General features: G+C 39.1%; 1 protein-coding gene across 2 annotated transcripts; it reads right to left on the reverse strand.

Annotated features, from left to right (window-relative positions):
* Positions 1–6,846: 6,846 nt before the first annotated feature.
* Positions 6,847–25,011, reverse strand: LOC114770021 (protein tyrosine phosphatase type IVA 2). Of its 2 annotated transcripts, none has more exons than XM_028963606.1 (7): positions 24,729–25,011; positions 9,610–9,897; positions 9,165–9,273; positions 8,975–9,067; positions 8,062–8,192; positions 7,403–7,477; positions 6,847–7,328 (listed from the first exon to the last, which is right to left on the reverse strand). In XM_028963606.1, the coding sequence occupies exons 2-7, from the start codon at positions 9,612–9,614 to the stop codon at positions 7,217–7,219; spliced, it is 525 nt and encodes a 174-aa protein (XP_028819439.1). In that variant the 5' UTR covers positions 9,615–9,897; positions 24,729–25,011; the 3' UTR covers positions 6,847–7,216. The 2 variants fall into 2 exon arrangements, with proteins under 2 accessions (XP_028819439.1, XP_028819438.1); XM_028963605.1 differs by lacking the exon at positions 24,729–25,011 and adding an exon at positions 23,736–23,891.
* Positions 25,012–25,981: the final 970 nt, after the last annotated feature.

The following is a 25,981-nucleotide window of genomic DNA, read 5'->3' on the forward strand; positions in this document are numbered from 1 at the left end:
TGGTATTTAGTGTTACAGGATTTTAACCTGGAGATAAAGCATAAGCGGGGAGAGGATAATGTTTTAGCGGACACACTGTCATGGGCCTTTTGAAATATGGAAGAAGTGATTATCAAGACGGGATGTTGATTCTTGGTGGTGAGGGTGTTACGTCCTGTGGTGAAGTGCTGTCTGTGTTCTCTGTCTTGTTTGTGTTTTCCTTTTTGTAGGAAGAGCCTGTAATTAAGGGGTGGTAGTAGCCTAGTGGGTAACACACTCGCCTATGAACCAGAAGACCCAGGTTCAAATCCCATTGACTACCATTGTGTCCCTGATTAAGACACTTAACCCTAAAAATGTCTCCAGGGGGGGACTGTCCCTTTACTACTGATTGTAAGTCGCTCTGGACAAGGGCGTCTGGTAAATGCTGTAAATGTAAATGATTATGCAACTCCTCCCTATTTGCACTCCTGTCGGAGTGAGGCTGTTAGAGATGGCATGGGTCTGCTGAGAAACAGATGCCCTATACACAGTACAGTAAAGCAGTAAGGCTTGAATTGTGCTTCTTTTGATTTATGAGTAACGTTTCTCTCCCTCTTTCCTGATTGTTGACGTTCCTGACCTAGACCAGGACGAAACACGAGTGGGTCAACTACTACAGCCCTTGGTAAACAGACCATGTAGTCAAAAGATTCCTGGCCTACAATGGCATATTTTATGCCAACTTTAACATGCCACTCATGTGGTTTGTCTCAGAGTAGTATCTAAAGCAATGTTAATCATCAACTCCACTTTCCATGTTGTAAACAAAAATTCAGCAAATACACTGCCTTAAAAGCTCATGTCTATCATTCCCACAACAGCTGGATAATGTACCAAGCACATTTGTGTGTGATTAATTGTGAGAAGCAATGCATCTGAGATCTTCTTGCACATCTCAATGTCCATTTGAGAAAGCATGAATTAGTACATTGCCTGTTCAGCCTGTAACAAGGCATTTAGAGTGAAGTCAACATGTTTTACAAGCACATAGGCATGAGAGAGTCATATTCTCAGTCATCGGTGTCCTCACAAATTGAACAAGATGAAAGTGAAATGGACCAAAGTGAAACACAGCTCCAGTTTGCAGAAGACATCAAGTCTGTGTACATGAGACATTTGTGCCAGTTTTACATGCAACACCAAGCAAAGTGATTGTTGATGAGATTGTTGACAACAGTTTAAGTGACATTTGTCATCAGTATACAAACAACAAAATTAGAGAAACAGGCTAATAGGGCTGTTAGATATGTCATATATGGAGTTTGATTCACTTGTACTGTGTATTCTGGAAACTGACTTACATATGGCATGTAGCTCTGTTAGAAAACAGTATTTTCTGAGAAACTTTGGATATGTGCAGCTGGATAAAATCTACCTGGGCATCAGTGAACATAGAAGAGACTGTTATGCTCAATACATTCCTCTGTCTGACACATTGAAATCTATTCTCAAAGATCCTGTTGTGAGGCAGGAGTGTGCAAAGTCACAATATAGGCAAGTTTCTGATGATGTCTTAATTGATATTTTTGATGAATCAGTCTACAAATCCAATGAACTGTTTGTACAAGAAGGTGAGATTGTCATGAAACTGATATTGTATCAGGATGTGTTTGACATTGTAAACCCCCTAGGGTCTGTAAGGAAAAGACATAAGCTTGTGGGAGTATACTTCACATTTGCAAACTTCCAATTATTTCATTGTTCAAGAATTGACTATATTCAGTTAGTACTGTTGTGCAAAGAGACAGATTTCAAATATTTTGGAGAGAACACAGCTATTTTTGAATGTCGTCAGGCCTGAGACACCTTGAGGAACATGGTGTTGTGACCACTTCTGGTGATGTGGTTCGAGCAACAATAATATCGGTTGCAGGGGTCACACTGTAGTGGCAAATTACTTTTGTAGGTATTGTGAGATAATGAGAGATCAACTTGAGAATGTCAGTGAGTGCTTTCCTGTACGAACAGCTCGTTCCTACAATGAAGCAACAATTACTGCTGAAGGGTGATGTGAATGATGTCAAAAAAATTGTCCTTGTAGTTGGCGGTACTGTGGGACATGGATTTCGAATGCCGTTGCCTAGTATCCATCTGGAGAATCTCTGCTCTCTTCCCAACAAAAACTGACCAACTTCTTCTGCTTAGCCGGATCAACAGGGATTTTTCCAACTCTGCTGGAAAACACAGGCAGATACTTGCAGATCTCCTCACAGAGAATGAGCGACGACACTCGGACTCTGTTTAAATTATTCTTGGGGATTTTAACAAAGCAAATCTCTCACGTGAACTGCCCAAAATACAGACAGCAGAGACAGTAATATACTGGATCACTGTTACACAGCAATAAAGGATGCATACCACTGTCCAACGAGCAGCCTTGGGGCTTTCTGATCAATGTTTGGTTCATCTCATAGCGATCTACAGGTCAGCTAAACCTGTATTAAGGACTATAAAAAGGTGGACTGATGAAACAGAGTGGCATCTAAAAGCCTGCTTCTCTCTCACTGATTGGTCTGTTTTTGAAGCTGCTGCCAATGATCTGAATGAGCTCACAGAGACTGTAACATCATATATCAGTTTCTGTGAGGATATGTGCATTCCTACCAGGACTCGTTTAACCTACAATAATGACAAACCAAATGAGCCCAGCTCTCTGTCCCTAGCTCTGTCTGCCAATGGATTACCAGATTTCTGACAGATAGGCAACAGCTAGTGAGAATGGGTAAAATCACATCCAGCACCCGTACGACCAGCACTGGCGCCCCTCAAGGTTGTGTTCTCTCCCCACTGCTCTTCTCCCTGTACACCAAAAACTGCACCTCTATCAAGCTCCTGATGTTTGCAGATGACACTACACTCATCGGCCTCCAGGACGGTGATGAGTCTGCTTACAGACAGGAGGTTAAAGAGCTGGCTGTCTGGTGCAGTCTTAACAACCTTTAGCTCAACACACTCAAAACAGTGAAGATGAATGTGAACCTCAGGAGGAACCTGCATGCTCTCCCCCCACTCACCATCATGGCCAGCACTGTGGCTACAGTGGAGTCATTCAGGTTCCTGGGGAACTGCTGAGAGAATCATCAGAACATCCCTCCCCAGTCTCCAAAACCTGTATTTATCCAGAGTGAGTAAAAGGGAAAATCACTCTAAATCCCTCACACCCAGCACACTCTCTCTCTTCAATCTGTTGCCATCTGGTCAATGCTACAAAGCACTCAGACACAGGAACAAATTCATCCCCCAACCAGTCCATGTCATGAACATGACATACAATGGCCAGCACTGTGGCTACAATGTCACTCAGGTTCCTGGGGAACAATGTGGTACACACAACGCTAAAAGAGATAAGCGATTATTTATTTAACACACACTTATTTACATGTCATATTTGCACATATCACCATACCTATATAAACATATCATAAGTGGTCATACCTTTTGTTTTTATTATATATATTGTATGTTGTGTTTTTGCAATTTTGTACATTGTGTATCTTTACATAACTGCTTCTGATTCATAACTGATTCTGAAATAAATGCTGTGAGTCTTTAATTCACCATGTTTGCCAGCCAGGCCTTCTTCCATGCATAGGGCATGACTTGTTTGAGGGAGTTGTAGCTTACAACATAGCCATTTACATGCAATACTGGCTTACATACTCTCAGCTGAACAGACAAATCAAACAATTTGTCTACAAAGACTCAGATTCTCTTTCATCTCCTTCTCAGGTTAATGAAAAGGCAGAGGCAGTAGGTGGACAAGCAGCTGAGAACTGGTGTCTCATTAGACTCCTTCCTGTTATTATTGTGACAGAGTTTATCCTCATGACCCAGGGTGGCAACTACTGATCACATTGAAAGATGTTGTGGAACTAGTGTGTGCACCCAGTATTAGCACGGACCAGATTGCTTGCCTCAATGTTGAATACCTAGAAACAAGGAAAACATTATCTCCCACAGATTGTCTAAAACCCAAACACCAGTATCTTCTCCATTACGCATCATTAATCCAGAAACCTGGCCCCTTAATACATTTGTAGACCATAAGAGTTGAAAGTAAACACTCCAATTTCAATTCGCTATACAAAATAGAAGGCCAGGGTGTTGGCACTTTTGAAACAGCTTATGTGTCAAACTGAAAACCATAAAAGGCCCATGAACGGCTTGCAGAAAGTGGCGGTCCTGACAATGCAAAGAAGCAGTGCAAGGATGCCCTGATCCAGCACTTCCTGTAGGTGTAGGATTTAAAGAAAACTGAGCGATTGATGTTAGGGACGTTTCCCATAGAGAGAATAGATAGTTGTATGTGGTATGTAGTTACTAAGAATGTTTGGAATAACATATGTTAACATGTTTTGTACAGTTGCTTCTGGTCAGTTGGACAAGGAGAAGTGTGTGGGGGGTAGTTGGTGTGTGTACTTTGCTTCTGGGGGGGTTAGTTGGAGCGTGTTAAGTATGTTTTATTGATTTTTTCAGTAAAGTGTTATGTTGTCATTGTATTCTTTTATAAACAGTTGGCAATCTGGAAAAAGTGTGCAGTACGACGTATGGAACCTGGATAAATAAAAAAATTACCTATTACCACCTTTTCACCTCAGCCAACAGTAAATGTGCAGATTGGACAAGAAGACTGAGAGGGGGGGCATATTTTTAGCTATAAATCATTATGAGTTAGATTTTAAATTAATCAATTGTTGTAAATGTACATAAATTTTTATGGCAGGAAAAATAAAGTGTAGGCATTTATCCAAATGCTAAACCTCAGGTCTTACTCTGTTCAAAGCCACACCGACCATGTCCAACAGAGCTGCTCTCTTAAAGCACCCCGTACATTTTACAAATTGGTTGTGTGACATAACAACAGGCCAGGATATGGATTTGGCCGATGGTAAACTTGTAATTAAATATGCAATAACACGAGACTACACAATACATTTGTATCAGCACCTAAAACATCCAGTTTATACCCAGCAGTTCCTATATGAAAGTGAAGTGAAACACTGCAGCACAGCACAAAAACGAAGCATGCTGCACAAAACAAAATATCCTCTGCTTTTAATCCGTCACCCTTAGTGAGCAGTGGGTGCCCGGGGAGCAGTGGGGACGGAGCTTTGCTCAGTGGCACCCTCTCATAGTTGAGGTATACCTATGATGAAAATTACAGGCCTCTCATCTTTTTAAGTGGGAGAACTAAGTGGCTGACTAAATACTTTTTTGCCCCACTGTGTGTGTGTGTGTATATATATATATATATATACATACATACATATATATATATATATATATATATATATATATATATAAAACACTGCTCTGCTAGGTGCTCGTTTCCCCTGGGTCCGCCTTTTCGCATTGCGGCCTTCATTGTTCCTCAGGATCTTGCTCAGGCAGCTGGGATCCGGAGCAGTTAAAAATCTTCGAATTGTGAGTGAATTGTATACTAATTGAAACCAGTGTGTCTCTATTATACCTAATGCACTCAATGGTGGTGTATTTGCAGGTGAAGAGTTGCTAAAACTAAAAACTTAAACTAAAAGCTAAAACTAAACTTTAAAGTCAAAAACAAAGTAAACAATGTCTGAGCAGTCGTGACGGCAGCCGACCTCATCAGTGCCATCTTCATACTAGGCCCATCCTCATATTAGCTGAGGCACCTGGGACTCAGCTCATCTCTCCAACATCCTAACTGGCAGACCACAAGCAGTAAGGATGGGCGGGCATGTCTCAGCCACCATCACTCTCAGCACTGAAGCCCCCTGCTGTACTCTGTACACCTACGACTGTGCAGCCACTACAAACTCCACCACCATCATCATTAAGTTTGCTGACAACACTGTCAGCAAACTTGGGGGGCCTGATCTCTGACAACAATGAAATAGCCTACCTCTAGGAGGTTGGAAATTTAAGCAAAGTAAAGATACTTTTACTTACATTTTTTCAGTACTTTTTCCACCTCTGACCTTGATTTGCACACACTTCTCAGCAAAGGAGAAGTGCTCACTAACACTCACTAAGATTTGTGAATAATATTTAAGAATAATTGGTCTTTTCTATAAGATCTTTGAAATCAGTTGATGAAAAATGGGGAAAAAATATATATAATTTATATTTTTGTTCATTGATCTGTTACAACACAAAAAGTGCAAAAAGTAATGCACTGTGAATACTTTCCAGATGTACTGTGTGTGCGTGTATAAATATTATTGAATGATAAAATTATTATTGAACTAAATCACAGTAAAACAAACAAGAGACAGCACATGTCAATTTATTATTTTTTTGTCCAAAACCCAGACCAAGTGGGAAAATGATTAAAAACAAACCCAGACCAGACCATGTACTTTGTCATTTCTAATCTTCTTACTTCAGTGTGGCTGCAGAATGAACAGTAGGGCTCTCAGAACAAGTGTGTGAAGGAATGTAATTCTCTTAGACTGGTTTCATACCAGTAAGCAGCAAAAGTTAGTAATTAGTACCTAAATCTAACCAAACTGCTTACAGCACAAAACCTGTGTGTATACACATGTAAGATGGTCCCAGGGATATGGGGGCATTCTCTACGCTGGACTGAATATTGCACTCCCCAGACATACGATATAAATTGGACAAAAAAAAAAAAAGGATACAAAACTTCAAAGCAAAGAAAAACAATTAAAGAAAAGAACAAATTCCTGTTAGCCCCAAACACCAATTATAGTGAATAAATACAGATGTCTCTTACTCAATCAAGCCCTAACATTAAAATGATAACTACAAAAAGTTTGGGAACTCATCACTGCTTTAAGAGGATCCTTTAGGAAACCTTTTGTGCAAAAATACCCCAGATAATCAAAAAAATTTAATGTATCGATAACAATAAAAATCCATGTTGATAGCATTAAAAACTTATGAATCCTGTTCCACAATAGTTCTAGTTATGCAATTCATTCATGTAAAAAGAAAATTAAAATAATATTCTCATGACAGAAATCTCAGACAGGGACCGTGTTTATTTCTAGCACTGTACTATGCTAATCAAAGGACAGGGCTTAATCTGTGCTTTTACAGACTCACAACGTATACAGCTGGTGAAGCCATGACCTCATGTTCACTTTGTGATCGATTACCCATTACATTTACACCACAATTGCTTTCAGACAGTTTCTAGATGACTGTATACCCCCGCCCCAGCTAGTCAAAAATGAAAACACGCAAATTACTGGACACAGCAGTTATGCCCGTTGGCTTCTTTAAACCGCAGACGCATTTTGGGTCTGTATTTCTCGAGGTAAAGAAGCTGTTTGGAGTTGAAGGCTCCACGTCTCTTCCTTAAAAAGACAGAAATATGTGATTTAATATGTGAAGTTTTGTACGGAAATGAACTTATGTGACACAGACTCACTGTCTTATGAACTGGACAGCATCTTCATACTTCATCCCACACTCAATCAATGCAAGGGCCACTAGAACAGGTGCTCTGGAGGAGAGGAGCAAAGGTGAGAGAACACACACATTATTCGCTTTCAAATTAAACACCACTTCAAGCAGCAAAGGGCAGTCTGAGTAAAATGTTCTCATGAAACATGTTAATTTAACTAAATAAATTTGGCAAATTATGAATCTAAATTATGCTATTTATTAAAAACAGAAGCATGCTATTAATTAAATTTTGAAATAAAGATGAGTTCATTTTGCTTTTTTATGAAATTATAGGTTAGACAGAGGTCAGGCTTAATCAGCACTAGGCATTTCTGTTTGCTTGAAATCTAATCACTGGTGATATTTTAAGAATAAAGATGTGCTTTGTTCAGCATTGCTACTGATGCAGGTTATTCTTCAGCTTCCGACGTGTCCCTATTGTACAGTGTGAGCAGTCAGGTCGCATCCAAATATCAGACAGTACAGTGTCTGCACATACATCGTATTTTTCCCCCCTCGCGCACAGGGTATGGACGGCTATATTCACACTAGTGAGAAGGCTATGAAAGGGCAATAAACCAGAATTCAGGAAAACAGCCAATTAGGAATCAGTCACTAAAATACTGAAATGCTCACACTCACCGGCCTAGTCCTGCCACACAGTGCACAGCAATACAGCAGCCAGGCTCATCTCTGAACTTATTCTTCAACAGGTTCAGCCAATCATCTACAATCTGAGTGGGGGGTGGGGCTCCATCATCAAAAGGCCAGTCCTATAATAAAAGAATAGATGAATATTTATAAATAAAACTGATAACATAACTCTTCTTTATATACAATTGACTTCACAGTGCTCTAATACAGATTCCAGATTTATGGCATCACAATGATAATCTACAGCTCAACTGTAAACCTACAGAGATCCAGCTAAAAGCACTACAACAAAACATGTCCCAATTCAAACAGCCACTGCAAAAATACCTCACCTAGTGGTGCCATGAAGTACTTACTTTTCTTTATAGCATAAAGGTTTAACAGTTGAACATTAACAAAATTAAATTGAACAGTCAATGCTTACAAAAAACAAAAAACTATTTAAAATACTGGCCACTAAAACCCAAAATTTGTATAATTGATCAATTTAATTAGTCTCAGAGGACTACAAGTCACATGTCAAAAGGTGATGTTCTCAGCTTGTATGTGTGTGTATGTACATCTATGTTTTATGCTGATCTGGTGCCTCTGCTCAACAAGAACAAGTTGCTTAATTCTTTCTCAAACGCAAGCGCCCAGTAACCTAGTACAGTCACACCTAGGAACATAGTAGTCAGGGGATTTAGAAGGTAAATTGTGTGTATAAAATGGAAATAGATTTTGCAAGTGAAATTAAGTGGACTGCTGACTTCAAAAGCATTACCGGAACTGGAACCATAGAGAATCAAAAATGGCAGAAAAGCGCCTCCCTTTCCAGTGCTTCCCTCAGTCTTTGTTCCTTCCTAGACCACAATCTGGGGTAACCTGTTAGTAATCACACACACACAGGATGAACATTTACCAGAACTTGGATCCCCTCCTTCTCCACCGGTGCTTTGTCATAGGTGGCCTCACACACACGCACAAGTGTGTTCACTTCAAACTTCTTAAGTTCCTGACAACCCAGAGAGACAAACAGTACAAATGTATTTAACACAAAAGCAGACACGCTCAAATATTTCATAACTCAATTGTCACTTACACTCTCTTACCTCTGTGAACTTTTTCAGTGTGGCGTTGGTGGGGTTGTGTGTGATGAGGAACCTCATACACTCATAGGAAATCTCTACAGCTGCAGGGCGGTTCATGTTGGCCAGATGTCTTTAAAACAATTACAGTACAGACACTCTTCACATACAGTTCCCGTACAATATTATCAGGCTCCTTTTCACAAAACAAAATTGGCTCAGATTTCAGCAAGGTCTGATACAAAATAAATTATATACCTAAAAAAAAAAAAAAGTTTCAAATGGATGAGTGAAGGGGAATGACCAAATGAGGCTTGGAAATAACAGGTTTGTGAAGATGAAAAAGTAAAACTGTGTCCAAAAAACAAAAGAAAAAAAAAATGAAGAAAAGAAAAACTGAGGGGGGCGGGGAGTAGAAAAGAAAAAAGGGAGACTATCGTTTAGTCATCCAATCAGAAAATCAGATTACCCCATTCAGGCTTAATCACAGAGAAAAATGACAGGGAGAGAGGTGGGGCCTGACACCAGGGACTACGGTTCCCACAAGCCGCAGTGCAGAGAGGAGACAGGGCAAGAGTCAGGATGGCAGGACCCAGTACTCTTCTGCTGTTACTGCTCAGGGGGGCTTTCGGATAGCGTAATCCCTTGGGTGGCCAGCAATTCACTTGTCCACAAAGGCGAGGTGCTGAGCCTGGCAGAAGTCTCCACTGACAGTCACAAACGCCATAAATGTGCGACCCAAATCAACACAGAAACACTGGAGAAAGAGGAAAAAAGAACAAAAAGAGAAACATATAAATTCTTTCTTTTGATGGCAAATTCTGTAAAATATTTTTGACAAAACTACAGAGAGACTGACTGGGATGTTTTTAGAATAATGTTTTACCAATTAAAATGTAGACTGAATTTTAAGACACTTACAGTGTGTACCTTCCCTTTAATATATAGCAAGGAGCAATACCACACCTTGACTAGACTTAGCTTACCAAGATGGATATACTTCCATCTGGTGTATAGTTTTAGTACTACAATACAGCGGAATAATATGGGAATTTGTTACACTCAACTCAATTATGAAAAAAAGCATATTAGGGTGGAAAAATAATGATATTAGGTCTCTCATAATGATATGATCTTTCTGCCTCCTGGTTGCATAGTTAGTTGCGTCTCCTGCAATATTTGCGGCAACTGTGGTGTAATTCAAAAGAAGATTAATCTGAACAATCCACCGTCTGCCACTTTTCCAGCGTCCATCGTTTTAGCAGGCTGTGGGCCTTTGCAAATGCCATACGGTTACTCAATTGTCTTCTAGGCACTGATTCGACCATGGAGGCCATTTCGAGACAGAATCGGAAAATAATTCTGGTTGACACAAGGACTTCAAGTAACCAGGTCCCTGGGGTTCTTTTTTATACACAACTGAGACCTAATTGATCCATTTTTAGTGACAGATGAAGCTCATATGACAACACTTATGTCTTTGCAAAAATTTACTCAATGGGCTTTACTGAGCTTTAAATATTAGATTACATTGACAGTTTTGTTTTGAATAGAAACATTATTACAAAAGCTGTTGGGAATAAAATGAACAATTTCTTGTAAACAAATCTTGATTAGAAATATATTTCAGCAGCACTTGAGGTCAATTTGTACACAAGCAACAAGACTTTTGTCAGGGACTGTAGAAAAGGAGTGGACATTCCAGATCATGCCCACAGCTGGACTCCAATCAAGTTGCAGAAACATCAAGGATTAGCCCCTGAGCTCGATTTTAGGCTTCATTGCCAAGACTGTGAATGTAATGGTGGCCTAGCGGCAGTGGTGGTTGCCGGTTCGAATCCCGATCCGCCAAGATGCCACTGAGCTGCCACTGAGCAAAGCTTTGTCCCCACACACTGCTCCCCGGGCACCTGTAATGGCTGCCCACTGCTCACCAAGGGTGATTGGATAAAAGCTGAGGATAAATTTCATTGTGTCGCCGTGAGCTGTGCTGCAGTGTTTCACAATGACAATTACTTCACTATTTTTATGTACATGTGCTCTCAGTTTTATTAATAAAATTTCCAAAACCACAAATAAACTTTTTCATGTTGTCATTATGGGGTGTTGTGTGTAGAACTGAGAAAAAAATGTCTAGTATAAGCTGGTACATAGAAAAATGTAAATACTTTCTGGATGCACTGTACATGTGAGTGAAATATAACGGCAAAAATTTGTAAAGAAAAAACAAAAAAAAGAAGAAGAATAGTAGCCCTAGGCATTTCTGTAATAACGCAACTAACTATGCAACCAGGAGGCAGAAAGATCAAAAGAGGCACAGTTCAAGTTCTGTGTCCAACTTTTCTTCTTTATGGCAGTGGAAGATAACAGCATGTTAATTCTATTTCAGTAGCCAAAAATGCCCACACAGGAAACAGCATTTGAGAGTGAACATTTTCACTATCTGACTAGTGTTAGATCCACCGACTGTGGGACAAGGGCAAAAAGTCCAAAGAGTGGATTGGAGGAGAGAAGGGTTATTAGTGATGTTTAGGGCAGTCACAAGATGAGGCTTATGAGTCGGCATGGCTTCAAAGTCCCATGATTTGATCCCTCACCTGCAGGCAGAAACCAACCAAAGCCAGTTGTCACTCATTCACAAGCAGAAATGTGATCATCTTTGCCTAAGGCCCTAATGCCATGAATTTTTACAGCAAATAATTTGATGCCCTGCTGTGTAAACACCTCTTCACATAGGGCAAACAGTACTTAGTGTTAAGAAAAAATGGATTAACGACAGAACGAAAGCAATGCAATGCAAGATTTAGTGTACACCATGATATTGCCTAGAATTATGCTGTTTATTTCATTCCCTCTTGTAGCAGAAACACCATTGTGCTCTTGAATCATGAAGAATTAAAAATTATAGCAACACTTGAGTTGTCTTGGAAAATGTCAATGATAAAGCATAGCACAATATGTAAAGGCACTAAAAATAAAAGCCCAGTATCTTGTCTATCAGGAATACAATTATGTAATCCTTTAACAAATCAAGAATCACCTTGCATCATAAATGTAATTGGGCCCACCTTGATCTTGTGGACACTTATGCCTGGCGCACACAAGGACGTACCCAGGGGGTAAAATTATTGAAGACGAGAGCATGAAAAACCTGTTTTCTGTACTGCTTTTTTTATTGCTGCATTAAAGTTTTATCTGACCAAAACTGTATCCTGCAAAAATCCTACCCAGCTGGTTTTAGTTATTATTGCACAGAAAACCTAATGCTAAAATGCATGGTGTTTTTCTGGCGGCCCAAGAAATCTTTTGCTTCCAAATGTGAAAACACATGCAATATACTGAAAAATTTAACAAAAGTCCATGACATACGATTAGAGAAATGCAGTTTTCAAATAGTTATCTGCTAACTAATCTGTAACATTACAGTCAAAACAGTGACAGAAACTAAAGGAATGTTAATTCTCATAACAAATACTGTTACTGGACTCAGAGAAGCAATGTTTTGAAAAAAAAAAAAAAAAAAAAAAACATTAATCATACCCTTGTGTACTTATGTTTTCTTTCATGAGGTCACATATTTCCAAAATACATCATGTGAGTGAACCCTACAAATCTGAAGAAAAAAAAAAAAAAAAACATTTAGTAAGATAACCCCAAGTTTTTATCTACTCAAGACAAGCTTATTCACTTCATAGCTATTGATACTAATAGGACAGGGCTGAAGTTGTTGTACTCGTCCATCATACCCAGGTATACAGCATTATTATACCAACTGTGCCAAGTGAGCAAATGAAAGGTACAAATTCAAACATGAGTGTGTTAACCCACAGAAAGAACAAAACATGTCTGGGGGGTGGGGTGGTGGTGAGGTAGTTTGTAACAACATGAGGTAAATTGCTTTCTGCAAAACATCAGGTTGCCAAGGTGAAAGGTAATAAAAAAAAAATAAAAAAAAAAACAAGGTTATCCAGTACTCTGTACTCTACCCTTATGCACATTTAGGCAGATCTTCAAAGAAAAGTCAAACTGTGTGTGCGTGCTCTGACTCTTTTTGCTTACCCCAGACACCCACTTTAGCCCCTGTGGCCAAAAGTGTGATAACATGCTGCTATATCAGTGAACATGGGGATTAGCAGGGTTCTATGGGTCTTATAACCCACATACAATTAATCTGTCACAGTGGTGGAGGGGTGTAGAAACAAGTGACGAAAAAGAAGATGACAGCTGTTCCTGTGAGATCTGCATATGATAAGCGGTGTTAAGGAAGGAGGGGAAAAAAAAAAAAAAAAAAAAAAAAAAAAAACACTTTACTTCACACCAGAGCTTCAGAGCCCAGCTTAGTCCAAGTCTGTTCCGTCCTCAGTAAATCAGTACTCTAATCACACCAAAGCATAGTGGCAGCAGCCTTTTAGAAGATATTTTGATCTGCATACATAATTTTATGCTTCTTGAACTGAACATAACGTACAATTCGTACAATTATTTATAATACATTTCAATTGAAATACTCATGTTGAGCCCCATTTATCAAATGAGCATATATTAGTGGAGAAAGAAAAAAAAAAAAAAAAAAAACGATTTGCCAAGTTTCACACGTGATTTATGAAACAGGTGTACCTGTGCTGACCCATGTATAACACTCGTCTGTCTTGTTAAATCCAAGGGGCAGTGGTGGCCTTGCGGTTAAGGAAGCGGCCCCGTAATCAGAAGGTTGCCAGTTCGAATCCCGATCCGCCAAGGTGCCACTGAGCACTGCACCATCCCCACACAGTGGACGCCTGTCATGGCTGCCCTCTGCTCACTCAGGGTGATGGGTTAAATGCAGAGGACAAATTTCACTATGTGCATCGTGTGCTGTACTGCTGTGTATCACATGTGACAATCACGTCACTTTATTAAGGGTAACTTGCCAGTTAAAAAAAAAACAACATGAAGGAACGGAATGTGGCAAAGAGGAATTTAGTCATTACTATAGAGGTAGAGGTAGGGTGTCTGCTAAAAGCCTTAAATGCAAATGTAGGTAGAGAAAAATGGGGTATTAAATCACGTGTATGGAAGCAAATCACTGTGACTGTGAAAAACATTGGTGTAACTCTCCAAACTCCAGCTGAACTAGGACTATATAGATTAAACTTTCCAAGCAGATTTAACTGAAATCCTAGTAATGTGCTTACCTTAGTTGAACAAAATTCAAAACGACTTAGGTAAAACAAACATTTATTTATATATGTGTGTGTGTTTGTTTGTTTGTATGAGAGACAATACAGGAGGCTCGGAGTATATGAGGTGCAGTGCGAGGTGTAATAAGGGCTGTGAGGTAGGATGGTGCTACTCCATGTTTGGCTTTGTAGGCGAGCATCAGTATTTTGAATCTGATGCGTGCAGCTACTGGGAGCCAGTGGAGGGAACATAGCAGTGGGGTGTTGTGGGAGAATTTGGGAAGGTTAAAGATCAGTCATGCTGCTGCATTTTGTAGGTAGACCAGCTAGAAGGGAGTTGCAGTAGTCCAGTCTAGAGATTACTAAGGACTGAACCAGTAGCTGGGTGGCCTGTATTAACAGATAAGGGCAGATTCGTCTGACTCACACACACACACACACACACACACACACACACACACACACACACACACACACACACACACACACACACACACACACACACACACACACAACCTCTGTTGAGTAATATTATCTATTAATGCACCATTCCATTTTGCACAGCAGTAGTTGCACTGTTTTACTTTGCACATTCATTATTCATTTCAGTGGTTTAGCATTCTCTGTCTCAATGTTGTCTACATGTTTCATTAAATTTTACTTTTGCACTGCCTGTGTCCACTGTCCACACTTTATGTAACACAGTTTGTCAGTAAGTAACTTTGTTTGAAGATACATTTTAGTTTATTTTTTATTTTGTATGTAGCATATGTCTCATTTTTATTAGTCAACAATTTTATTATACCAGCTTTTACCTTGTGTCCCATATCAGTCACATTCCAAAGGCCCATGCCTTCCCTATCTCTGAATGGCTTACTGGCTAGTATACCTATTGTTGGTCTGCTTGAGAGTGAAAGCTGCGCTCAGAGCTGCACCGAACTAGTGTCTGATCAGTAGGTGAACCTGATAAAAAATAAACACACACACACACACACACACACACACACTTTCCCTGCATCTACGTTGGTACGCCGGAGATTCAGTGTGGCACCTGAATGCTATCAGCCCTGCATCCCAATCAGTTTATGAGCAGATACCACATTTAAATCTAAAAGTTGAAGCAACTCACTCCAGCAAAAACTGGTAAAGAGTTTCTGAAATCACATTTAGCTGCTTAATGGACTATGCTGTTGCCTAAATAGTGTTTGGGTCTTCAGCCAAAACTAGACTAAAACAATGATTTATGATTTTTTGTTGTATGCCAACCAGGCACTTTTCCTCATGATTCCCCTACTGTAAGAGCATGTACGCATGCAAGTAAATTGTTACTCTACACCGTGTGACACACCACTTAGTCAGCACTCTGTGCTTACAGAAAGCCCATTCAACAGCTCCTCATCTGACAGCATTTACAGAAAAATTGAGCACAGAGATGTCCATATCCATTCTGGGTACAACAGTGATCATGATAAAAATGGTTCCAATTCTTCTGCTGATGGTTCACAAAGTGTGAGCACAGAGGGTTGAAAGTCCATGAAATTTAAACAAAATTGTGCAACAGCCAGAATGTGTAATGTTTTCATTTGATACATTTTCTGAAATTTTCTGTGAGACTATGTTATTACAATTCAGTTTATAAATCCAAATCAGAAGGAAATTTCTTATGCTACAACTGCACAGAGGGAAAGCAACAGGAGACAGTTGCACAAAAGAACAGCAGCAGAAGAATCGTATTGCACAACCTCAATCCACATAAACCCATACGAACTTTCTGGTAAATTCCAGGGCTGCAACTAATGATCATTTTAATACTTCATTAACCAGCAGATTATTTTTATTTATTTATTTATTTTAATCAGAGAATCATATTTAAATAATAATAATAATAAAAAAACATTAATTTCCAAACCTTTTCAAAAACTGAATAAAAATCTTTAGAAAATGAAAGTGAAGTTATTGTCATTGTGATGCACAGCATATGAAATGTGTCCTCCCCTTTTAATCCATCATCCTTAGTGAGCAGTGGGGAGCCATGACAGTGTGTGGTGACTGTGCTTTGCTCAGTGGCACCTTGGTGTATTGGGATTCGAACCGGCAACCTTCGGATTAATAATTTGTATACATTTTACATTTACAGCATTTATCAGACGCCCTTATCCAGAGCGACTTACAATCAGTAGTTACAGGGACAGTCCCCCCCCTGGAGCAACTTAGGGTTAAGTGTCTTGCTCAGGGACACAATGGTAGTAAGCGGGATTTGAACCTGGGTCTTCTGGTTCATATGTGAGTGTGTTACCCACTAGGCTACTACCAGCCCTAATAATATAAAAATGGACTAACACAAAAAAAAGATACACATGTATGCTTTACATCTGCCAAATATACTTTAAGTGCCACCTGAGCTGAAACAACAATAAATAATTTATTTAAAAAAAAAGAACAATACAAATCAGAAAATTTAACAGGATTTGTTTCAATTTCAGAACTTGTTTGGAGTAAAACCATGTGTTAAAATGCATGCAAAATATGGCCCATATGGTCTCTGCTCTTTTTTTTTTTTGAGACGGCAAACTCGGCAGGCAACAGTGTGTTAGAGAACGAGTGTGTTCGCATTGCTTTTTTTCTCTAAATCAAATGTCTCCATGTGACAAATTATGAAATTTGTTGCAGACACTTTTAGTAATCGATTTAATTGATGCATTGTTGCAGCACTAGTGTGGTCCCAGCACTATTATACAGTTTTACAGCAGCATTATAAAAAGGGAGAACAGCTGGAGCCCTGTCAAACAAGAGTACAGACAGCAGAAGACAAGCAGAAAGATTGTACTCAATCTTTAGGAGTTCAAAGAGACTCTGTAGTATAAGCAGGGAAACTTTGAGCACTACAGGATTTTAAACCTAGACGACATAGTGTGTAACTAATAGTAACCTTTGTTAGAGCAGTCCCAGCTCTCTTCAGGTCATTAATCAGTTCTGCCTGAGTAGTACTGGGCTGTTCCCTCACTATTCTCAAGAATTTTTACCCCACTAGGTGAGATCTTGAAAGGAGCTACAGGTCAAGGGAGATTGTAAGTTATCTTTAATTTATTACATTTTCTAATAGTTGATCTCTTCTCACCAAGCTGTTTGCCTATTGTAGCTTGGTTCATCCCAATCTTGTCCTCGGCCCATATAATTAAAACACAGAATTGGGTACAATTGCCATTTTTTGCCGCTGCAGCCCACTACACGTTTCAGTTTAAGGCGGGAATTTCGCAGAACCCAAAGCAATGTAAACTCGTGGTCAGAGATGCCGAAGAGACAGTCAGTGCCGAAACCAGTCCATATGCCCCATATGAAAGTTCATTAAGAGGGCACTTTCTTTTTGTATTCCAGGTCTCCCAATGTTTATTTGTTACGCTTTTTTAAATTGAGGTCAAATGTGAAGCACTTATTTTACAAAAAGAAGAAATTCTTTACATGAATGTACATATGTAAATGGTTTACAAAAGCAAATAGCAAATGCTTAAGCACTTTATTGAACAGTGATTAAATGTGATGTCATACTTAATATTTTTTAGTCCCACCCACTCCATAATCACACAGTTAGTAACAGTTTATAACTGTTATATCGGAAAATATGGAATTCAGAAGAATTGAAATGGGACAACAGAATTTCGGAAAAAATTAAACTGATTTCATAGGGCCCTGGTGTCCTTAGACAGCTATCTGGTCTTTGTTATGGTGCAGGTTGGAAAGAGACTGCAGTTGTGGACAGGTGTCTTTTATACAGAGTTCAAACAAGAGCCAATTATAAGTAACAAGTGAAGGATAGAAGTTCCTTAAAGATAAAATAGGTCTGTGAGGGACAAAAAGTATTGTATGTTTGTTGGTGCTAAATGTTTATTTTCTGCACCATTACACAAATAAATTCTTTCATACACTATGATTTTTAAAACACTGTCTCTTAGTTGAAGTGTACCTATGATAAAAAAAACTCATCTTTTTAGGTGGAACAACTTGCACAATAGATGGCTTTTTGTCCAATTGTATTTAATCAAGGAAAAAGCGAGACATTAACAACTGTGTGTCTCTCTCGGCCTGCAAGTAAGTAGGTCTCTAGATCGGGGACTGTCAGCATTCCAGCAGGACCATCGCCCAGTGCATCCTCTATTTCCATGGTCACAGGAAGAACACCACGGCAACACACCACACATTTCACCTCATGTAGTATTTTAACTGCAAAAGGCAATGTGGTATTTGCCTTTGTGCTGCCTGCACTTCACTTGTAATTTAGGTCTTTAAGTCACTATGGAAGCCGCTTTCACTCTTTCACCAATCCCAAATTAAAAAAAAAAAAAAAAAAATCATTTTCTTATTTTACTAGACACAGCGGGCTGTGTAATAGACTGTAACCCATGATTATTTCACGGCAAAATTAAACTCAATAAAAAAAATAATAAATTGTCATTCAGTCCAAATAAAGGTATCCTATCAGTTATCGTCACATGACGTCGTCACAGAATTTACATTACGGTACATTTCCGCAATGCCAAAAAGGTTAGTTGTAGAGGTGGTCATAGATTAATTTTCTTAATCTAGATTAATCTCACTGTAATCTTGGAATTAATCTAGATGAATCTATATTCTAGATTAATCTACATTAATCTACATTAAAATGGCTCATTTGAATTCTGCCGAAGGCATTCAGAATATGTGTGCTACCCAAATAATGACTAAAAGTAAGTCTTTGAGAACAGGTTTTTCAAGACAGGTGTGGCGCATTAGACCAGGGGCTCATCTCCTGTTTCCAAAATGCATCACAAACTGCTTGAGAAAGCTGTTCTACTATGATAATTGGTGATGAAAATTAATTATGTTCAATAAGATGTACTTGTGTTTACCAACTGTTTATTCAGTTAAATAGCTGCATCCATATTACCACGTCACGTTTGATGTGGTAATTTCACAGTTCGAAGACTCGTTCTCACCCCCTACAGTGCAATTCGGCTAGGTATACACCCGTGCTAAAATATCAAGGTGAAAGTAATCATAGTGTAGCGTTTCTTCTTCTGCGTTGTGTAACTTTTTGATTTTGTTTATTGAACCGCAAATGATGAGCTGACACCCAAGAGATTTTCTGTGCTAAGTGTACAAAAAGCAAGGTCGCATCAGAACATCGCGTCTTTCTGCACCTCTCTCTACTCTCACAACTCACGCCATGTGTCCAAGAGAACTGAACATTAACATAAAGCATTCACAATACTGCATTCCTGTACAAAAAGCAAGGTCGCGTCAGAACATCGCGTCACACATCGTGTCTTTCTGCACCTCTCTCTACAATATACAGTATTAAAAGAACATAAAAAATATTCACAAAATAACACACATGCAAAATATTCCTAATATGTACATAAATTAAAATGAAAGAAATGACTTTTTGCACACAAACCCCACACACCTCTCACAGCTCACGCCATGTGTCCAAGAGACCAGAACAGGGTCTCAAAAACAAAATAAAAGTCTTTAGGAAATAAGAAAATAAAAGACAAGAAAGAAGAAATATACTTATAAATCTAGTGTAACCATTTAACTCCGGCACAATAGCTTGCGTAGTATAGACCCAGCTCCCAACCCAACTTTGTGAACAGATTAACGGCGATATATATTTTTTTTTAAATCGCCCGATAAAAGTCTCACGTTAATGCCGATAACGGCCCACCACTAGTTAGTTGACAAAGATATATTTTCTGGCTAGTTCCTTATAGCAGCTTTCTTGGGCAAAAGAATCCACCTGGTTGCCAGAGCTTCTTTATTTCTGATGGGCTTGTTGGCTAGTAGGCCTATTGTTGTGGTTGAGAGTTAAAGCAGCACATTAGATCAAGTTGTGAACTTGAATTTATATATGTATATTTCGCAGCCACATCAGTACACCAGAAAATCCATGGAACCTGAATGAAATCAGACCTGCAATTGGTTTAAGCCAACGTCACTCTCAGAGTTCTCATTAGAGTATTTTGTACTGCATGCAATGTTGTGGTGGAACACAAATGTAAATAGTCATTTTTCTACTGCAAAGCACTCAACGAAGAGTTGCAAACATGCACGACCAGCTGAGGCAAATCACCCTGATGGAGTCTCACTTATTTCAGCAGTTTCACATCAATATTCCACAGGAAAAAACACTGCCACAAGTTCAGGCATTTAGATGATTGTGCAACAATCCCAAAAGTTTATTGTGAAATCCTGGAGGGACTGAGCTTTGAAGTGTGTGTGTGCATTAGATGTTTGAACCTTCACTGGTCTCACGATTCGATTATCAATGCCTCAACACATTCCATAGTTTTTCTATATTACTTTATGTTGTTTTCAAATATATGAGTTAAGCTTTTTTTTTTTTTTTACCCATGTGGACTATTTGATTTGCTGAAACGGGCAGAAAACGGACTGAATGGCAACCATTATTTTTTGCTTATTGGAACCAATCTAAAGCCACTTTTAGACTGAACACCACATGCGCTGCACTTGCTGCTACATTTGCACCACACTTGCTGTGGGGCTCAGTGCAAAAAATAGGCATGGTTTTCAAAACTACCGGTAAGACGATAATGTGTTGTAGACCTGATAAAGTCTGATAAGGTCAGCTTTTTCTTCTACTCCTGCTTTGTGTGTGTTTTGAAGGAGCAGGAAAAAAAAAAAAAAAAACACACACACACACAGTGTGCAACAGTCAAAGATCAATAAATTTCAACTCCAACTATGGTGCGCACACAAGGCAGATGAGTAGCATGCCACACAGAATGAAACTTCTACCCAGAGCTGACTATAAGCATAACAAAAATGTGGTGACATGTTTACAATCCCCATTCATGACATAAGTCAAAGCCACTGCGAAGCCACCTTCAAAGTGCTGTTCAAATCAAAAATGAAACTGGCGAAAAACTGGTAAAACCAGCAACTGCACTTATACCTGTATTTGTAGTTTAACTTTGTAGATGAGCTATACAGATTCTTCTGATCATTTTTTCAAACTAGTTATAAGTTCTTTTGCAATATCGACATATTATAATACAAACATGAATCTTTCAGGAGTTGCCTAGATGTCAACCTGAGCAAATCCAGGTTAAATTCAACTAAATAACTTAAGTTATTAACTCACTTTGTTGTAATGCACGCGAGCACACATATTTAATGGTAATTTCAGGTCATTGTCCATAAAAAGCAAACGTTTCCTTAAACATTTTATTAAATGACCACACAAGCATTCCTCGTGTGCTGTGCCCAATTGGTTCACTCATGATTGGTTGAAAGTTTTGAAAATAGAAATTCCACTTTGAGTATGTTGTTACACATCCAGTCATATGTATGGCAAAACCATACAATGCTGCAAAGTTGCACCAATTACGGTGAACCAATATTCAGAAGTTCAGAAAAACCCTATGCACTAAATAGGTGTTTGAATACAACAATGTCAAGTATTAATGTATCCAATGCAACAAAATCTGTACCAATAACTAGTGAAAATAATTTGCCCAAAACCACTGGTGTAGCATCTGCCCATAAAAACAATTTAAATTGTTTCAATCCAATTATATAAACATAAATTTAACCAAGAGAATTACTTTAGTATAATACGGCGGAACTTACAACACACTTAAGCAGTACTCTGTATCACCAATCATCATGTAGACAAAATGTCATTATTGCTTCAGGAGCTACAATGAAAGTACAGCATGAGCAAATGTATAAAAATCTTCACAGACTGATAGAAATATGTGAACAAGGCAATATATAATATATATACCAATTATAAATCATAACATGCCCAATTATCTTATAAATTCCTTCACCTCATGTTACCACAGAACAATATTCCATTTACTACACAGATTTTTTTCCTGACCGTGTGTTGCTAATGATCACTGGTGAAATGTACCTCAAATGAGCTCAACTAAACCAAGGTTTCAGAAAACTCATAATTGTGTCCCTCTCAGCTACTTTGTGATGACACAGAATGTTGTCTGTCTTAGTCACATCTGACCAAGTAAGTAATTAAAGTCTCCCTTAAAAGGGGGAAGCGTCATAGTCATACATTGGAAGCTGCGTTGTGAACACGCAACGTGCCTGAACACGCCCTTGTCGCGTGTGCACTCCCACAGAAAGATTAAATTAAGATTACAACGTGTCCAGTCTCTCGAGGCCATACCACAGTTGGAAAATCTCAAATTTAAAAATAAATAAATAAATACCGTTTAAACGCTGTCATTGGGACAACCAGCGAAAGTATCTTACACAAACACTGAAAAGTGCGTAGTAATTCGTGTGTATTTTCTCGTGGCCTTCGACGCAGACGCGCAACGCTTTGGTGAATTGTACATTTACAGAATTGATCAGAATTGGTCAGTGCAGGGCTACATATGCTCTAACTCAAACTGCTGACAATCATGGGCAACATTCACACAAGGCGCAGAGGCGGTCATACGATCAGGTCATTAAAGCATGTCCGAAAAAACATCATTTACACCGACCAGTCGTGTAGATAAAAACGGCTAAGCTGTGAAGAGTACGACAGCTGCTCACACGTTAGCATTGCTGACTGAGTACAAAGGACGAGAACGGGCGCCTTCTTGAGATTTCCTGGATTGCCACTTTTTTATGTCCGGCGTCAAGAGTTGTACAACCAAACCGGTAGTCCGACATACAGTAAACGTGCGAACGCATTCAGAGTGTGAGAAAGATATTGCGACAACAAATGTAAATATGTTAAAAAGAAAATAACGCAGAAAAAGCTCACAATAAAAACAACAAGGTCCCGATACCTTAAGTTCAATTAATTTTAATCTACTTGGATGTCAATGGCGGGCAGATCATAAATCTAAACAAGCTAAAACTGGTCCAGACTGGCCGGCCGATATTGCAGGATAGACAAGGCATCCGGTCGTGAGTCTCGGTGATCTTGCGTTAGCAAAAGACGGCTAGCGGTTGCTAAGCTAAAAGCTTAACAACGCTCCGATCACGGAGACACGAAGCAGAAAGGTCAACTGCTTCTTTCATGTGTCATCTTCCCGCGTGTGGCATACTTTATAAAAAGGTTGAAGTTATTCGTTTAAAAACTCCTGCTTTGTTAAACAAACGTCCATAGCGAGATGCTAATGCTAGGAAACTCCGTTAGCTAGCTGACGAACCGAAAGACCTCAAAGCGCTTAAAACACCAATTAAGCCGCATTTTAAAACAAAATCATCAGTACAGCATAATCGTGTGTACTAACTTGTGTTCGAATGGGCCTATTTTCATACAAAACTTTTTTTATAAGCGAAACTGAAAATTATCCTCTCTGGTGCTAAGCACCACGTTGGCGCACAACTCCACTGGAGTTTTTTTTAGCAGGGCGCTGAACTCGAGATTTCTTAGAAATAGTGGCGTTCTTGAACCGTTCTTAAGTCCGAGTGTACTTACAAAGGGCAGGCTCAACATTGAAATCCCGTGACAACGCCGAGAAAAGCGGAGCAAGAACGCGGACAGACTTCTGCTCTCCTCTGCTCGGAAAGGTATGAGCTTCCTTTCCGCGGAAGCGCTGTTGCGAATTCACTCACGACACCGACCCCCCCGAAACTGCCCTTCCGTCTACGCTGATCTGAGATCAGCTCTCTCTCCCTGTATCTGTCTTTCTCTCCCTACTACGCGGAGTCCACTTTTTTCTTCCGGCATAGAAATTCAGTCCGCAGTGTTGTACGGGCCCTCGTCCAGTAACGAACCATAACTACATTACATAAAAATACAAGAACATAAGACTACCTGTCCTATCCACCCCCTAATTTTGTCAAATTAGTACACCTCAGTTGTGGGAAAAAATGTAGTGTAGTGAAGTGACAAAAAAGGTCCAGAAATTGTATTTACCTCAAAATAATTATTCTGCATTACTTCGCACGAAATAATAATTTATACAATAGTGAAAGTGAAGGTCATTGTGATACACAGCACAGCAAACGGTAAAGTGTCCTCTAATTTTAATCAATCACCAAGGGTGATGGTAGTATATACTACCATATATTTTATTTTTTATTGAAAAAGAAAATTGTTGTGTATCAGGAGTGGAGTTGCATTGAATAATGCATCAGACACAGGTTTTCCACCTTACTATACTTTATTCAGCATGTTCTTACAGTAGCTATTCTTGCAGTGCACACACATTTGTAATACTTTGCATTTGATCAAGATCACAGTATAATCTACCGTTCTATGGGGATATTTATTTGTGAATTTAGAAACGAAACTATCACACCACTCACAAATATATTTCATGACTTACAAATAAATGTAACACGCATCACAAATGCATTTCTTCACTCAAAAATACATGTATGTGATGCTCAAATGTCAGTGCAGTTACATTTATTCACAGACTGATAAACCTGCCTTTACATTTACTTGTGGAATTTTGAAACTTACCTGATGGCGCTTGTTTCACAACTGCCAGGTGGCCAATCAAATGTCTCCAATATTTATAGCCAATATTTATATTTATACTTTTGTGCATTGTCCTGGTCTCTCGATAGAAGTTGCAAAAATATCATGAATGGTGACCCATCATCTAAAACTCAATTCCACCAAACCCAAAATAATATTAATTCCAGAAGATTCTTAACCACATCAGGATGTTGCTATCTACCTGAAGAACTCACAGATCCCTACAGTAAAATAAGTCCCCAAGTTCTCCTTCAGTTCAGTCCCTAGTAATCACATGACTGGATTACTGTAACTCCCTTCAAGCAGATCTACCCCTGAATGCCATCTGGTCTCTACAACTAATACAGAATGATGCAGCACTACTGGATTTCAACCTTCCCAAATTCTCTCACACAACCCCACTGCTACGCTCCCTCCACTGGCTCCCAGAAGCTGCTTGCATCAGATTCAAAATACTACAAAACCAAACATGGGGTAGCACCAGCCTACCTCAGAGCCCTTATAATACCTCAAACTTTCTGACCCTCTAGTACTGCAGAAGACACTCATTTAGACTATTCTCTGTATTGGCCCCAAGGTGATGGAATTAACTTCCCCTCGAGGTCAGAACAACACATTCACATATTTTCCAGTGGCAGCTTAAGACCTTCCTCTTTAGAGAATACTTAAGACTACTTGTAACTTTCTTTTAGACTGACTTATGAAATAAATCTACAACAGAGTGAAGTAAAATTCATTTATTCATGGTTTGAGTCCTACTGAACTATAACTGATTACTTGGTATGTTAACATGAAAGTCTGTTTGCTCTGGATAAGGGCGGCTGCCAAATGCCATAAATGTAAATTGGCACAATAAGGTAAATTATGTTGTTCCTGCCAAACTAGCAAAACTGTATGTAATCCTACAGTGTCAGAAAATTTGGATTGGGTAATGACGTCTGACTTTAGTGGTTGTGGAGGTTGCTTGTCTTGTTCTGATCTGGTGTTCCTTGTTCCAGTCCTCTTGCTGTAGGAGGACACACAGGAACTGTTATAGAAGGTGCTATGGCACTGTCCTGTAGCAAAGATGTCTCCAGGTCCTCTGACTCACCGGCTGACTTTAGTAGAAGTTCAAGTTTAGCAAAATATTACAACAAAGAAGACAGACAGCACTAAAAAAAGTTAATAGTTAAAAATGTGCATATGCTGCTGCCTATTATCGCTGACTAGGATGTCTGGTGTTCCATATTTTTTTA

Source organism: Denticeps clupeoides, chromosome 20, assembly GCF_900700375.1.
Source record: "Denticeps clupeoides chromosome 20, fDenClu1.1, whole genome shotgun sequence".
Lineage (NCBI taxonomy): Eukaryota > Metazoa > Chordata > Actinopteri > Clupeiformes > Denticipitidae > Denticeps > Denticeps clupeoides.